At 26.4% G+C, this 15,725-nt stretch overlaps 2 protein-coding genes across 5 annotated transcripts; both read left to right on the plus strand.

The window, feature by feature from the left end:
- Positions 1 to 1,058: 1,058 nt before the first annotated feature.
- LOC114122873 (ribonucleoside-diphosphate reductase subunit M2) lies at positions 1,059 to 5,477 on the plus strand. 4 transcript variants are annotated; one of them, XM_027985663.2, is made up of 6 exons: positions 1,059 to 1,451; positions 3,852 to 4,034; positions 4,103 to 4,338; positions 4,400 to 4,628; positions 4,700 to 4,918; positions 4,990 to 5,477. In XM_027985663.2, exons 1-6 carry the CDS (start codon positions 1,401 to 1,403, stop codon positions 5,149 to 5,151), a joined length of 1,080 nt encoding a protein of 359 aa, XP_027841464.1. In that variant the 5' UTR covers positions 1,059 to 1,400; the 3' UTR covers positions 5,152 to 5,477. The 4 variants fall into 4 exon arrangements, with proteins under 4 accessions (XP_027841464.1, XP_027841457.1, XP_050057037.1 ...); XM_027985656.2 differs by having other exon boundaries at positions 1,062 to 1,451; positions 3,849 to 4,034; XM_050201080.1 differs by lacking the exon at positions 1,059 to 1,451 and adding an exon at positions 1,557 to 1,701 and having other exon boundaries at positions 3,849 to 4,034.
- Positions 5,478 to 7,304: 1,827 nt separating this feature from the next.
- LOC114122866 (MATH and LRR domain-containing protein PFE0570w-like) lies at positions 7,305 to 15,420 on the plus strand. Its single transcript, XM_027985644.2, has 3 exons — positions 7,305 to 7,844; positions 8,813 to 8,869; positions 9,474 to 15,420. The coding sequence occupies exons 1-3, from the start codon at positions 7,814 to 7,816 to the stop codon at positions 14,723 to 14,725; spliced, it is 5,340 nt and encodes a 1,779-aa protein (XP_027841445.2). The 5' UTR covers positions 7,305 to 7,813; the 3' UTR covers positions 14,726 to 15,420.
- The last annotated feature ends 305 nt before the right edge of the window (positions 15,421 to 15,725 follow it).

Consider the following 15,725-nt stretch of genomic DNA (forward strand, 5'->3'; position numbering starts at 1 on the left):
CATGGAGCATTGGTCGAGTGAACAGCGTACGTTCGTGGTAAAAGCGTATTACAAAAATAATGATAATATATGTATAATATAATATTATGACAATATGACGTGTGGCTAACCAAGGAAGGAATTTGTGTGACATAATTTTTAAAAAATGAAGTTTTTAAACACATAACATAAAATTCTGCTTGTGTAGTTTTAATTTGTTTGGCAAAAAATTAACAAAAATTTTTTTTTCTATTTTTTTTTAATTTTTTTAATCATCGGATTTGACTGCCGCACCCTATATTTATTTAATAAATAATAATAATAAAAACCAATAAATTCCCTCATAGGCGTTTCAGGGTATGTATAGCAACACCTGCGGGCTGCAAACACTCACAATTTTTATTTTTACTAACTAAAAATAGTTAGTAACGTAGTAGTTAAAATTTACAAAATAAGAAACATTACAAAAGACGTCTAGCATTGTAATAATAATAGTAATACGTAATGACGTATCGTATAAAATAAATAACATTTTTGTATTGATCAAATAAATAATATGTATTGACTTATTAAATATAATTTTTAGCAACACCTACCACTAAGTCCTGCGCACGCCTATGCAATTCCCTATCTCATCTCTATACATTACAATAATATGTAAAAAAGACATCACAACAATCCGACGCGCATTCTGATGGATGCGTTTATTCCAGACCATAATTTTTTGTTCCGGCCGGTCAGGTTCAGCATACTTCCTTTATCACAATTTACAGCGGTTCCTAAACTGGGAGTCGCAAGCCATGTTATTTTGCCATAACAACAAAAATATTTGTAAATTTAAATACTATAAATTTGTTACCTACTTATTTATTCATGGGAGCAAAATTTTTTTTTTATTTTTAGTGTGGCGTAAACTAAAAAAGTTTGGGAACTACACTGCAATCTATCAGATAGATTCTATAGTCGGTCAGTTATTTTATATCAAAAACCATGGAATAATCTTAATAATAATGGTAAAACGGTAACACCGAAATTTGTTATCGATAACATTTGATAACTGCCTGTAATGTGTAAATAAAGATGATGTGTTTGCCGCCACAACCAGTAAAAGTTCTTTATCTATGGCTACAACTTACTGTCTACAACCTATAATATCGTTTTACCGCGTAAAATCGTTTCGAGGTCTTTGTGAAACGCGTGTGCGTGCGGGTGAGCACCCGCTTTGAATGGTTTACCACTTACTAGACTGTAGGCGTTATATTATTTTGCCTCCAAATTCACGGAATACGTCTACTGTTGTTCAGACCAAACACGTATCGTTTTCGTTCTCATTTCACGTTTGCCGACTGCCGTTTCCGCTCGACAACTACTCTCTGTGTCTAACTTTATTTGATTGACTATCGACCATAATATTTTCAACGATGATGACGATGAACAAAGAAAATGTGATGGACAATTCGCAGCAGCCACAGGTAATTTTACCCTCACGGTTATCGTTGGACATAAAACCATACAGGAAGTGTCGTCTATGGACTTTGTTTCGTTTTCTGTTTGCAATAATCGTAATGCAATTTAACTTTTAAATCGCATGCCTATATTATATTTAATTGTATTGTTGTTGATCGTGGCTATTCAATTCTTCAGTCTTATATTTTCTATAGTGTACAGTGTACTTAATTATCTATTCATAGTTCATGCCTATATTAATAACCAAGACACTAAGTATGTATTAAGAGTGATTATTTTGTCTAGAACCAATCGTCATTTCGAAAACTATTATTATTGAAAATATATGTAATTTACTGTCCAATTACAACATTGGTATAAATGCGGTTTAGTTCCCACGCGATTTTTTCAATTTTTCTCACCCAAAAATTCGTATTTTAAAGCACTGAACACAATAGTTTAATTCAAAAATTCTTGCGAATCATTCTTTTGAAAATTATATCAATCCAAAGTTTACGATTTTATGCATTTACGCATGGATGCGCGAATGTATACTTTGCTTTTCTCCGTTTGTTGGAAGGTAGGTTGAGTGATAAATACATTAATATATTTAATTTTTACCCTATAACCTACATGAGGTTTTACATAGCAAGTTGAGAGGGATAATTTTGATTTGTGGAGCGGAGCGACGAGTGCCTTAACACGCGTAGTCACATTTTTGGTTTCAATTTTTTTGCATATTTCCACCCATTGTTAAAAACATAATTTTTAAAAGAAATCAAAAAGTAGTTTTTTTATGATTTTATCGTGGATATTACGTAGTTTTGACGTATTTATTTAATCTATTTTATAATTTTTATAAAACATAATTTTTTAAGTAAAAAAATGTGAGAATTTTCGAATTAGACTTGTATTCAGTGCTTTAAAACACATTTGGAGGGGGGGGGAGAAATCACATGTGCACTAAACTGCATTTGTTCCAAAGTTTTTAAAGTAATGAGTGGTTCGTGATTAAAAAATCACCTTGTATTAAAGATTCATGCAAAATTATACTATATAATATCCGTAAGAGCAGGTGAATGAACCAGTAAACAACTCTATAGTACGGTTGTAGCTTACCTTGAATAACTTCCTAGTTTTTATTTAGGCATCCTTATATTAACTGATTTCCCTCATAGAATAATAACTGATCTGTAATGTAATTATTTTTATAGCAAGGTTTAGGTACCTAGATACTTAGAAAAACTGAATGGTTTTATTTTATTTTATAAAATACATGTCATTAATAGTACAACCCACATTGATCTACATACCAACATATTATTTCCCAATTGGATATCATGAAAAAATGGTATTGCTATCCCGTATTATTAAAAAAAATATATATTAACATTGAGAATAATGAACCATTCAAATTTAGCAGATGTCAATGGACATAGTTTTGGACATTTTACTGATTTAAAATACTACAATTTTCTATTAAGTTGATAATCTTAATGTATTACCTATGCTGTAAATCTAAATACCAAGGATTTCAAATGTATACTAGAAATACCTTCTAAAGAAAATTAATTTTTTTTTTTTTTGGAAAATAGTATGCAATTTGTTCTATACTTGTGATAATTTAAATGTGGTTGATTTAAGACATTTAAGTACATGTGATGCTAATGCAGTTTGGTTCTTATGTGATTTTTCAATTTATTTTTCAGGTATTCAGTTATCTTTTTCAGTGTTTTAAAATAATTGTGAAAACAAAACATGCTAATTTTGGATATGTAACAGTTTGAAATATGTTTTTATTATTGAAAATTTTTATATTATACAATTCTAGCTTTGACACCAATTTAGTGACTTGAGTTTATATTTTATACATAGTGACTTACCAAGCTCATTCCATTTTTTACTTCAATAATGCAGTTTTAAATACCAGATTTTTGAAATTTTTAATTACAAATTTTTACATATTTTTAAATTAAAGACCATATTCTATTCAAGTTATTGAGATTTTTTTATACTACTTATGTAGTTTCCTATGGAGATAAAAACTTTATTCTTCATTTTTTCACTCATTAAAATTTGTGCTGAATAACTTACAATAAAAAAGGAAGATTGTGTCATTTGAAACAGATGTTTCTATCATTAAGTAGGTAGTACAAAAAACCTCTCAAAAATTTTAATAAATTCATTATCAAACCAAAAAAAAAAAAGATGAATTATTCCATGTAAATTAAACAAATGAATTAAATAATAAATATCTGGAAGATAGGAGTACTTTTTTTTTTTATTATATATCAAAATTTAAAACCAACACATTGTACAACCTGTATCTTTATTATTCAAATTCAAAAAAAAAAAAAATAAAATCATGTTAATAAATTATGTATTTTTATTATTTTTATTTATTTATTATTTTTTTTTTTCAGAAGACTAAACATTTTTTAGAATCTGTGACTGAATATAGAACAAATTTTGATGCCACAATCGAACCCTTATTGAAAGATAATCCCAGACGTTTTGTCATATTCCCTATTATATATGATGATATCTGGGCTATGTATAAAAAACAAGAAGCTTCTTTTTGGAATGTAGAGGAAGTTAATTTGAAAAATGTAACATTCTAGTTCATTAAAGTTATTAATTAAGCATTTTCTGATTAAAAATTAATTTTTGATTCTAGGATCTTGATGATTGGATTAGATTGACTGATGAAGAACGTCACTTCGTATCCCATGTATTAGCATTTTTTGCTGCTTCGGATGGTATTGTTAATGAAAATCTTGTTGAACGATTTTCTCAAGAAGTTCAAGTAACTGAAGCTAGATGTTTTTATGGATTTCAAATAATGATGGAGAATATACATTCAGAAATGTATAGCTTATTAATTGATACATATATTCAGGATCCGAAAGAAAAGTAATTAATTCTTTCATTATACAAACTGATTTATATTAATATTATTATTTTTTAAATTTAGAGATTTTTTATTTAATGCTATTGAAACCATGCCATGTGTTAAAAAAAAGGCAGACTGGGCTCTTAAATGGATAAGTGATAGTAAAGCAACTTTTGGTGAAAGGTTAGTGGCCTTTGCTGCTGTTGAAGGTATATTTTTCTCTGGAAGTTTTGCTGCATTATTTTGGTTAAAGAAAAGAGGATTAATGCCCGGCTTAACTTTTAGCAATGAGTTAATTTCTAGAGATGAGGTATGTTAATTTTTTTTATCAATATAATATTTTTATATTATATACCTAATTTATTATTTTAATATTTTTAGGGTTTACATACAGATTTTGCTTGTCTTTTGTTTAAACACTTGGTTCAAAAACCACCTCAAGATGTAATTACACACATAATTCGTGAAGCAGTTACTATTGAACAAGATTTTTTGACTAATGCTTTACCTGTTAGAATGGTTGGAATGAACTGTGAAAAGATGGCTATATATATTGAATTTGTTGCTGATAGGCTGTTAGTTGAATTGGGATGTCCTACAGTACGTACAATTTATATCATAATAATACTTATTATTCAAATTTAAAAATTTAATTAAATATGTAATTATAGGTTTTCAGATCGTCAAATCCATTCCCATTTATGGAACTTATATCTCAACAAGGAAAGACAAACTTTTTTGAAAAGAGAGTTGGTGATTATCAAAAGGCTTCGGTGGCTGTTACTGAAACTCCTCATCTATCGACAATGGATATAACTGATAAGGACTTTTAAATTATATTTTAATAGTGGTTTTTTTTCCTTTTTTTTCCTTTTATTTGTGTATTTTTTATTTAATGATTTTTCTCCTTCTCGTAAGAGGGTAATAAGTTACTTTATTTAACCAAAAAGCACTAAAAGCACTCTGTATTTTGTTTGTGAATAAAATTATTTTGTCAATGACATATTTATAATTAAAAGAACTTTATTTTAAATTGTATAACTTAAAGAAAAAGTATTTAAAATTTTAATAAATTACACTATCATACTTTTCATAATTGTCGTATTTATAGTTGTAATTGTAATTTAAAATTTAGAAATGTATGTCGAATGTGTTGTAATTGTTTTACTTATGACTTATTTTACCTTAATCTTTAATTTTTAATTCCCATATAATGAGTTTTGTGTATGCTACATAAAAAAATGAAATTTTTATCCAGCATTAGTTTTGGTATATTTTATATCCTACAAGATATAAATTAAGCTTATGCTTGTTTATCGAATCATCGTTCTTTACTTCAATTGCTGATTTTGCTGAAATTTTAGACTTCAAGTCTGAAAATAAATTGCATCCAAGTTATAATTATAAACAGTTGGTGAAAATTTAGTCTATATTTTTGAGTTTTATTACTTCAAATAAAAGTAAACCGATTTTCTCGAAATCTGGATTAGCATAGGTAATAATTCCTGTTTTTTCGACTGCATGTTACTTGCGTCCCAAAAAAAAATATATTTTTCAGGTAGTAAATTTGACCGGTAAGTTGCGTCCCGTTTTGGGGGACTCAAGTCAGCCATATTATCATCGATATTATCATTATAATCGATAATTCATAAATTGTAATGTAATAGTATATTATATTAATAACTTAATTAATACATATGTCTTAATTAATAGCGTTAATACTCAAAAGAAAGATTATAGAAAAAAAAAACATTTAAAATTAGATTACTTAAATAAACAAATTGAAAGTTTTAAAAAAACGATATTTCATCATTCAATTTTATAATTAACGTTTCATTTAAATTTCAACCAATATAATAATTCATAACATATGATTTTTTTATTATTTTTTATTATATTATACCTACTATATTTATTATGACAAATGTATAACATGAATTTTTATATTATTATTATTGCAATTGAATTGAACTGATAATTTATTATAACCATTTTTATTTGTATTAAATTTGTATCATCAATGTACATTTTTATATCGATTATATCGATATTTTCGGGACGCAATTAGGTCATAGAAAAAGGTATACCGGGACGCAAATACGCTATGACCTTTTTAAATCTTTTTTTTGCTGGACGCAACTCACCTACTGTTAATAATTTCGGACGCAAGTAGTATGCTCCCGTTTTTTCTTATTTAGTGTTAGGTAAATAAGTTTTACCCGATTATTATGAAAAAACCAGTAATTTTTAATTTTGGCCTGCCAAAAATATAAATTATGTTATCCAAAAATTACCCTCAGTACCTAGATAGTCGATAGACTGTACAAAATAACAGTTTGAGTTAGTGTAAAAAAGAATTGTATAAAACAAAGTACCTAGGTAATTAAAAGACAAAAGTGTCATCAGTGGGTGCAGTGTTGAATCTAGAAAATTTTTCTAGGGGGGGCTTACTTTTTTTTTCATTGGTGAATGATGATACTGTCAGTAGATAGTTATTAGTTCCTATATTGACAATACGGTAAAAAAACATTGATATAAATAAATTATATTTTAATACCTAACCTAACGCCATTAGATGATGTAATCGTAACGAGTATTGTGCATTTAATAAATATGTACATTTTGTTGAAAGTTGTATTCGTCAGGGGGTGCGAAAGAAATTTCAGGGGAGGCATTTGCGATTTGCCCTACCCCTGAAGTACATATACCTAGATTCAACACTGAGCGGGTGGCTTCTTCATTCAACATTTTTAATTTTCCTATCAACTAGCTTATACTCGATTGTGCCGATTGTTTATATTATAATAAGGATAAAAAAAAAAAGTTAAGAGTAATGTTCCAAATTTAATAAAATAATACCATTGATTATACCTAGTAGTATTTATTATCAATGATAATAATATAATATCTAAATAAATAATAAAAATCAGTTCAAGTCTTCAAGATAAACTTTAACTATTTTGTATTTTTTTTTTTTAGTTAACAAGATCGTATAATTACTCTATGGTCTTCATATTGCCTAAACTATACTCCTTAAAATTAAAGCGTTAGTAATTCTTCCCTTCCTAACGGACAATATTTTGTTTAACGCCACAACAAAGTACAAACCACATTGGCTACACTGAATTCAAACATTTCTAACTACTATTTCATTTGAATTTCCGTTGAATTTTATCACAGTTTTTTAGTAAGAAGTTCTTACTAATTCTTAAGAGTATAGTAAGTATTATAGTAACTGTAGTGTGTATACACCTTGGTTTCACTTATAATTTATTATACCACTATTAGTTATTACCACTATTCACTGTTACTGTTCAGTCTTCTGTGTACACTGTACAGTGTAGTGGATTTATGAGTTAAGACTTGTACTTTGTAGATACCAATTACAATTTACAAGCCATAGAATTATATTTTGTGGTTGTTATATAATTATATAATTTTGTGTATTATATATGACGGAGTACGAAAAAATTTTCATTAATTCGTTAATGTGTCATGGAGTCTTCAATACCTAACAGTAGTACGAGTAAGTTACCTATTTAAATTACTAATATTATTTATCAAAAATAAAGGTACAGTGTATTTTGTATTCATAATTATTGGAAAATCAGTAACCTTCTTATATTGTTCCATTGTAAATTTCAATAATAGTAATAATAGACAGTTAGTCTTATGTCGCATTAAAATAGACTATTATGAATTAAAGTAGATACTTAAATGTCTGTAACTATAAGTAATTAATGCATACCTATATAAAAAAAAACTAAATTTATTAATTTTAGCTAATTAGTAATCAATAACGATTAAAATAGGAGTTGGTTAATGTAAACCAGTTAGCATACTAATTATAGCCTTTAGGTAGGTATTCTAAAAACTTTGTTGACCCTCTGTTAATTTTTAAAAGTGTATAACAAAAATATGTGTTTTAAATTATTTAATAACTGTAAATAATGTAACCATTAAACAATCAATCATATTATTTATAATAAAATAAATTTAAGATATACTTTTAGTGCCTAAATGAAGCATAACATAGGTAACCAAACATTAGTGATGTGCTTTTATTCAATGGTGTTGCGAACTGAAAATATTCCAGAGGCAAGTAACATATATCCCAAGCACCCAACACTCTCCTATTATACTTAAATAGAGTTTTTTTTTTTACCTAACCCTCTAAAACTTAAAAAATCTAAGGCAATTGCCTCTGAAATTACCCTTCGCCGTGCTACTGCTTTTATTTCATTATCATAATAGTCAAATTTAAAATTAAATTATAATTTTAGTATTTAACACAAGAATATTGTAAAATAAATTTTATTAAATTTAAAATGGTATGAATCCTTTAAGAAAATACACAATAAACATTTTATTTTGTAACTAAGTTATCACAATATAGTACTCTCACGTAAAGTGTTACTGAACACGAATAAATAATTTTTTTTTGTAATTATAATTTATAACTATGTTTAAATTTTTAATCCCTATAATTTATAGGTTCGTCTAAGTCGATTACATTAAATTATGAAATGGATAGTTCCAATGAAGATATTGGTAAGTGATTTTTCAAAACTTTGAATATAGATAAATAATAAATTATAGGTAGTATGTTAACCAAGAACTTAGATTTGAAGTTATAAATAATGTTGTACAACACATTTTATTTGTTTTTATCATTCATATTATATATTTAAATACCAGGTTGAGAATATTATATTTTCATTAAGATTTATACAATTTTGATCAAACTTCTATTAATTTGTAAATTTTACATAAAAATTAGTATTGATACTGACTCAAGTATATCCTTCTTAGTAATTTATATTTCATGGTAATTTTTAATTAAAATAACATTTTGATAACTATTTTTATTTATTCTATCTACAACCATTTATAACATATGGTAAGTTTGATATTAAGTATTAATTTTTTCGGCGATGTTTAAATCAATTAGGTACCTAAATATTTCATATCATAACTAATAATGATCAGTGTTTATGTAGGTATATAACTACATTTTAATATTTTAATTTTAAAGAGATAATATATTAAATTAAAAATTAAATGTAATATGTATGTATAATAGCTATATTAGGTATAATATAATATTTATTAATAATTTAATATGTTTTCATTTATAATTTTTTATTGTTTTTAGATCAACAGGTTTTACGAGAAGCTGGGGAACAAACTATTAGTGCAGAATGGTCAGCTACAGTATCTGCATTAAATTCATTAGACACTACTTCAAGTAATTCTTATATTAATATTGAGACATTAAAATCGTGTTGTGCTAATCCGTCAGATACTCTTAAAGATAAAGAAGATTTTATGATTTTTGAATCTTCTTCTGCGGTAAACACGTCAAAGTTTAATGCCAATGACACAAAATATAATTTAGAATGTAAAACTACAGCATTTCAAAAAAAACCTAAACTAATTTCTCAAAATTTTAGTCGTGTGTTTGAGAATGTTTTAAATGATGATAGTCAGATGGAGATAACTCAGAATAGTATTTGTTTGAATCGCTTCCAAAAGCGTAAGAGATTGATACCTTCTAATGATGAAGATTTTATTGAAATTAACAATTCCAATTACAGTGGCTTAGATAATGTGGAAATTAGCATGATGAAATCTCCAAAATTTTGTTTTTCCAAAAAAAAAAAAAAGGAAAAATTTGATATGCCAGATTATAATTTGTCTGCCACAGAGAGTGTTTCAATTGCTGATGATACTAATATATCTAAAATAAAAGAAAATATCTCAAATTTGCCTCTTGTTGTAAATGATAATTCCAACAATATCATGGAAGTATCCAAAGCAGAAGTCTTAATACAAAAATTCAGTCGCAAAACAATTGGTGTACCTGATACTGCATTTGATAATATTATTAATGATTCAAGCTTGATATCTGATATTGCACCCAATAACAAAACGACATCCTTGAATGAAATTTCAGTTTCAAATATTAATAGCACTCCAATGTTTAGCAAAACTAGTATGTCAAATTTAAATTATACTTATGACGTACCTATTAATACTAATTATAGTACTGTCAAAAATTCAATTTCTGGTGATGTTGATGTATCTAGAGTAAAACAAAATATTGTTTTTAAAAAACCATTAAATTCTTCTATTCTTATAAATGATAGCTCCAATAATATGGATGCATCTAACACAGAAATCTTTATACACAAGTTTAATCGAAAAAAAATTGATATAACTAATTCTGCATTTGACAATATTCTTAATGATTCAAGCATGACATTTGATATTAGGATGAATAACAAAAATACATCTTTAAACGAAAACTCAGTGTCAAATGTTAATAGCACTCCAATGTTTAGTAAAGCGAGTGTGCCAAATTTAAATTATACTTATGATGTACTTATTAATACTGATTCTACAACAGTTAAAGAATCAATTGCTGATGATGCTGATATATCTAAAGTAAAACAAAATACTGATTTTAAAATACCATCAAATTTATCTCTTGTAAATGATAACTCCAATAATATGGATGTATCTAACACAGAAATCTTTATAAACAAGTTCGGCCGAAAAACAATTGATGTAGCTGATTCAGTATTTGAAAATATTATTAATGATTCAAATATTACATCAGATAATTTATTAAATAACAAAGATACATCCTCAAATAAGATATTAGTGACCAATGTCTATGATACTCCAGGATTTAGTAAGATAAACATATCTAATTTAAACCATACCTATGATAAACCTATAAATATTGATAGTTCTAAAATTGATGTTTCTATCACTGCTGATAATAAAATAGTTAAAGTAAAACAAAATGCTGGTTTTAAAAAATCATCTACATTTGTTAATGATAGCTCTGACAACATTATGGATTTATCCAAAACAGAAGTCTTTACACACAAGTTCAGCCGAAAAACAATTGATGTAACTAATTCTGTATTTGACAATATTATTAATGATTCAAGTATGATTTCTGACAATACATTAAATAATAAGAAGTCCTTGATTCAGACACCAGTGTTAAATATTGATAGCACTCCAGTTTTTAATAAAATGGACTCTTCTAATTTAAATCATTACAGTAATAAATCCCAGAAAACTCAATCAAAAGAATCAATAATCTCTACTTCAAGTAATGAAGATTTATCATTAACAAATTCTTCTACTGGATTTTTAGAAAGACGTAGTTCATCTAGAAGTAAATCAAAATCATCTAAACATTCAACAAGTGCTATTTCAAACAATGATGCTTTGACATTATTAAATACTACTATGGAATCATTGGAAAGTAATGAATCTCAGAAATTACTGTCTGAGCATTCAATTAGTCCTACTAATAATGAAAGTTTAAAATCAACAAATTCCACTACTGGATTTTCAGAAAGACGTAGTTCGTCTAGAAATAAATCAAAATCATCCAAACACTCAACAAGTGCTATTTCAAACAATGATGCTTTGACATTATTAAATACTACTATGGAATCATTGGAAAGTAATGAATCTCAGAAATCACTGTCTGAGCGTTCAATTAGTCCTTCTACTAATAATGAAAGTTTAAAATCAACAAATTCCACTACTGGATTTTCAGAAAGACGTAGTTCGTCTAGAAATAAATCAAAATCATCCAAACACTCAACAAGTGCTATTTCAAACAATGATGCTTTGACATTATTAAATACTACTATGGAATCATTGGAAAGTAATGAATCTCAGAAATCACTGTCTGAGCGTTCAATTAGTCCTTCTACTAATAATGAAAGTTTAAAATCAACAAATTCCACTATAGGATTTTCAGAAAGACGTAGTTCTTCTAGAAATAAATCAAAATCATCTAAACATTCAACAAGTGCTATTTCAAACAATGATGCTTTGACATTATTAAATACTACTATGGAATCATTGGGAAGTAATGAATCTCAGAAATCACTCTTAAAACGTTCAATTAGTTCTACTAATAACAAAAGTTTAAAATCAACAAATTCTACTACTGGATTTTCAGAAAGACGTAGTTCTTCTCGAAATAAATCAAAATTATCTAAACATTCAACAAGTGCTATTTCAAACAATGATAGTTTGACATCATTAAATACTACTATGGAATCATTGGGAAGTAATGAATCTCAGAAATCGCAATCGAAGCGTTCAATTAGTCCTTCTACAAATAATGAAAGTTTCAAATCAACAAATTCTACTACTGAGATTTCAAAAAGATGTAGTTCGTCTAGAAATAAATCATCATTATTGACATCTAAACATTCAACAAGTGTTATCTCAAACAAAGACAGTACAGCATTGTTAAATTCTACTACTGGATTTTCAGAAAGATGTAGTTCTAGAAATCAATCAACATCATCTAAACATTCAACAAGTGCTATTTCAAATAATGATAATTTGACATCATTAAATACTAGTATGGAATCATTAGAAAGTAATGAATCTCAGAAATCGCAATCGAAGCGTTCAATTAGTCCTTCTACAAATAATGAAAGTTTAAAATCAACAAATTCTACTACTGAGATTTCAAAAAGACGTAGTTCATCTAGAAATAAATCATCATTATTGACATCTAAACATTCAACAAGTGTTATCTCAAACAAAGACAGTACAGCATTATTAAATTCTACTACTGGATTTTCAGAAAGATGTAGTTCTAGAAATCAATCAACATCATCTAAACATTCAACAAGTGCTATTTCAAACAATGATAGTTTGACATCATTAAATACTACTATGGAATCATTAGAAAGTAATGAATCTCAGAAATCGCAATTGAAGCGTTCAATTAGTCCTACAAATAATGAAAGTTTAAAATCAACAAATTCTACTACTGGATTTTTAGAAAGACGTAGTTCGTCTAGGAATAAATCATCATTATTGACATCTAAACATTCGACTAGTGTTATCTCAAGCAAGGACAGTACAGCATTGTTAAATTCTACTACAGGAATATCAGTAAATGATAAATCAGCTAAAAATAAATCTCAACATTGCACAAGTGTTATTTCAAAGAATGACAATTTAACATTGTTGAATGCCACTATAGAATCAGTTGAAAATTATAATGCTCAGAAAATTCAATCCAAACATTTAAAAAGTCCTACCTTTAATACTGAAACTTCAACAACTTTGAATACCACAACTGGATCATTAAAACAAAATATATTGGAACAAAAAAGTAATGGTCTGAGTAATGTAGAACCAGTAACTTCAATTGATATTGATAAATTAACCAATACTGATTGTTTAACAATTAAGGATACTACTACTTTGGAACAAAAAGTCATGTCAATAAATCAATCAAATTCTTCACCAAATAGTTCTATTAAAATGTCCATCAATAGATTAGAAGATGATCCTAATTATAATAATAAAATACATAGTTTATTATCAAAACAAGAAAACCATTCTCATGATAATATTGAACAAGTAATACCAAATATTACAGATGGCTCATTAGTGGAAAATAAATCATCTAAAACTAGAGTATTAAGATCTTCTTTGCGTAATAATAAAAACAAGTCTTTATTTACTAAATCATTGGCGTCAAAAAATATAAATAATTTATGTACGGGTTCTGCTAGATCTTCAAAAAATGTAGTTAATTTTGAAAATGAAAGTTTTAATAATAATTCTGATAATTCATTATTTTGGACAACATTACCTGATGAAACCACAAGCATATCAAGTACTCATAATGTAAATGTGAATACATTTCAAACGCCTATAAGTAATAAATTAATTATTGCAGAAAATATTGTCAACACAATTAAAATCATGTCTACAAATAAACAAAAATCTACTCATCCAGGTGCTTTTGTACTTGATGATCATAATAATGGGCCATTAACAAGATCATTTGTAACACGTTCATGTAACCACAGTCCTTCAATTCTAACTTTGGCTTTTGGTGGACAACAAATTTCTGAATCAACATCATCGCTCACACATTCTCTCTCAGAAACTATCATTGATCAATCACAGATTGAAGAAAATATAAAACAAAAGTTCAAATCACTGTATAAGAAAGAATCATGGATTACAAAACGTCTCTACAAATTCTTAATTATTAAATTGCAACCAAATTATAATATATATTCAGTGAAATATGCAGAAAAGTTTATTAAATACCTAGCAATGCTTTTAAAACAAATTTATAACGATAATGTAAATTTACAGTTGTATACAGATATGTTAAGATACCATATGGCGAGATATGGAATCATCAAAGATACATTTGATTACTTAGGGTTTTTGTCTGATTATATACCAATGGCTTATTATAAAAAATTAGTTCCTGGGTGGAACCTTGAAATTTCAGCAGTCAAATTTGATCCACAAAAATATTATATTCCTCTCATGGATGACGAAGAATTCTTAAATTATATTATGAAACACCTTAAAGAAGCTTAGTAAAACCCTGTTTACCTATTGATAATTAAAAATACATTAAATTGGTGTTATTTATATATTATATTATTATAATTTTGTATGAAGTGGAATGAAGAAAATATTTTATTTAGAAGTTAATTATTTATTTAGTTATCAGTTTAATTTAATGTACTAAATAAAAATATAGTTTGTAATTTTTTAAATATAATATTTAATATTTTACTACTGAACTTTTTAACAATAAAACTAAATCAATGTTATGTGAATTTATGCTTAAAAATATTTTTTTTTTTTACTGTAGTCAAATGAATGTAATTGTTAACTAAAATTTTATATTTTTTTTTTTTTTTTTGCATAATTAATTTCTACTTGTTAAGAAAATATGTTTGTAGCTTTTTTAACTGTTTAGTTATAAAACAAAAAAATATTTTTTTTTACTATTAGTAAATGCCAGTTTTTGGTACAATTAAAATAAAATTCCAGTTCTTTTTTAATATGTACAGTATAATATTGATTAATAACATGTATACGAAATTAGGGGGGGACTACCATATTTACGAAAAAGATAAATGGAAGTTCATATGATAATATTTATGAAAACATTTTAACATTGTATACAGTAATGTACTGTGTTATTCTTTTATCGAACATTAAAAAAAATTTTTTTTTTTTTACATAATTTTCTGCTGAAATAAAGTAACATTTTTTAACTTTTACTTTTTTGACTGACAACATACATTTAATAATAGTATTTATTATTTTTAGATACCAAATTTTAAATTAAATTTACATACATGTTATACAGCATAAATTATTTATTCTTTGGTTCCTAAGGTTTATATTTTGAAGCAGAATATTAACCTAAAAATGTACGACTTTAAAAAAAAGTAAAAAAAATTTTAATGTTAATAACATTAATGTATTTCAAAATAATAAGTACCTATTCGATAAAATAATTCTCGTATACTGTATACTGATTGGAAAGGTCTAAAAAAAAATATTAATTCTTTTCTTTATTTGA

Source organism: Aphis gossypii, chromosome 2 (genome assembly GCF_020184175.1).
Source record: "Aphis gossypii isolate Hap1 chromosome 2, ASM2018417v2, whole genome shotgun sequence".
Classification (NCBI taxonomy): domain Eukaryota; kingdom Metazoa; phylum Arthropoda; class Insecta; order Hemiptera; family Aphididae; genus Aphis; species Aphis gossypii.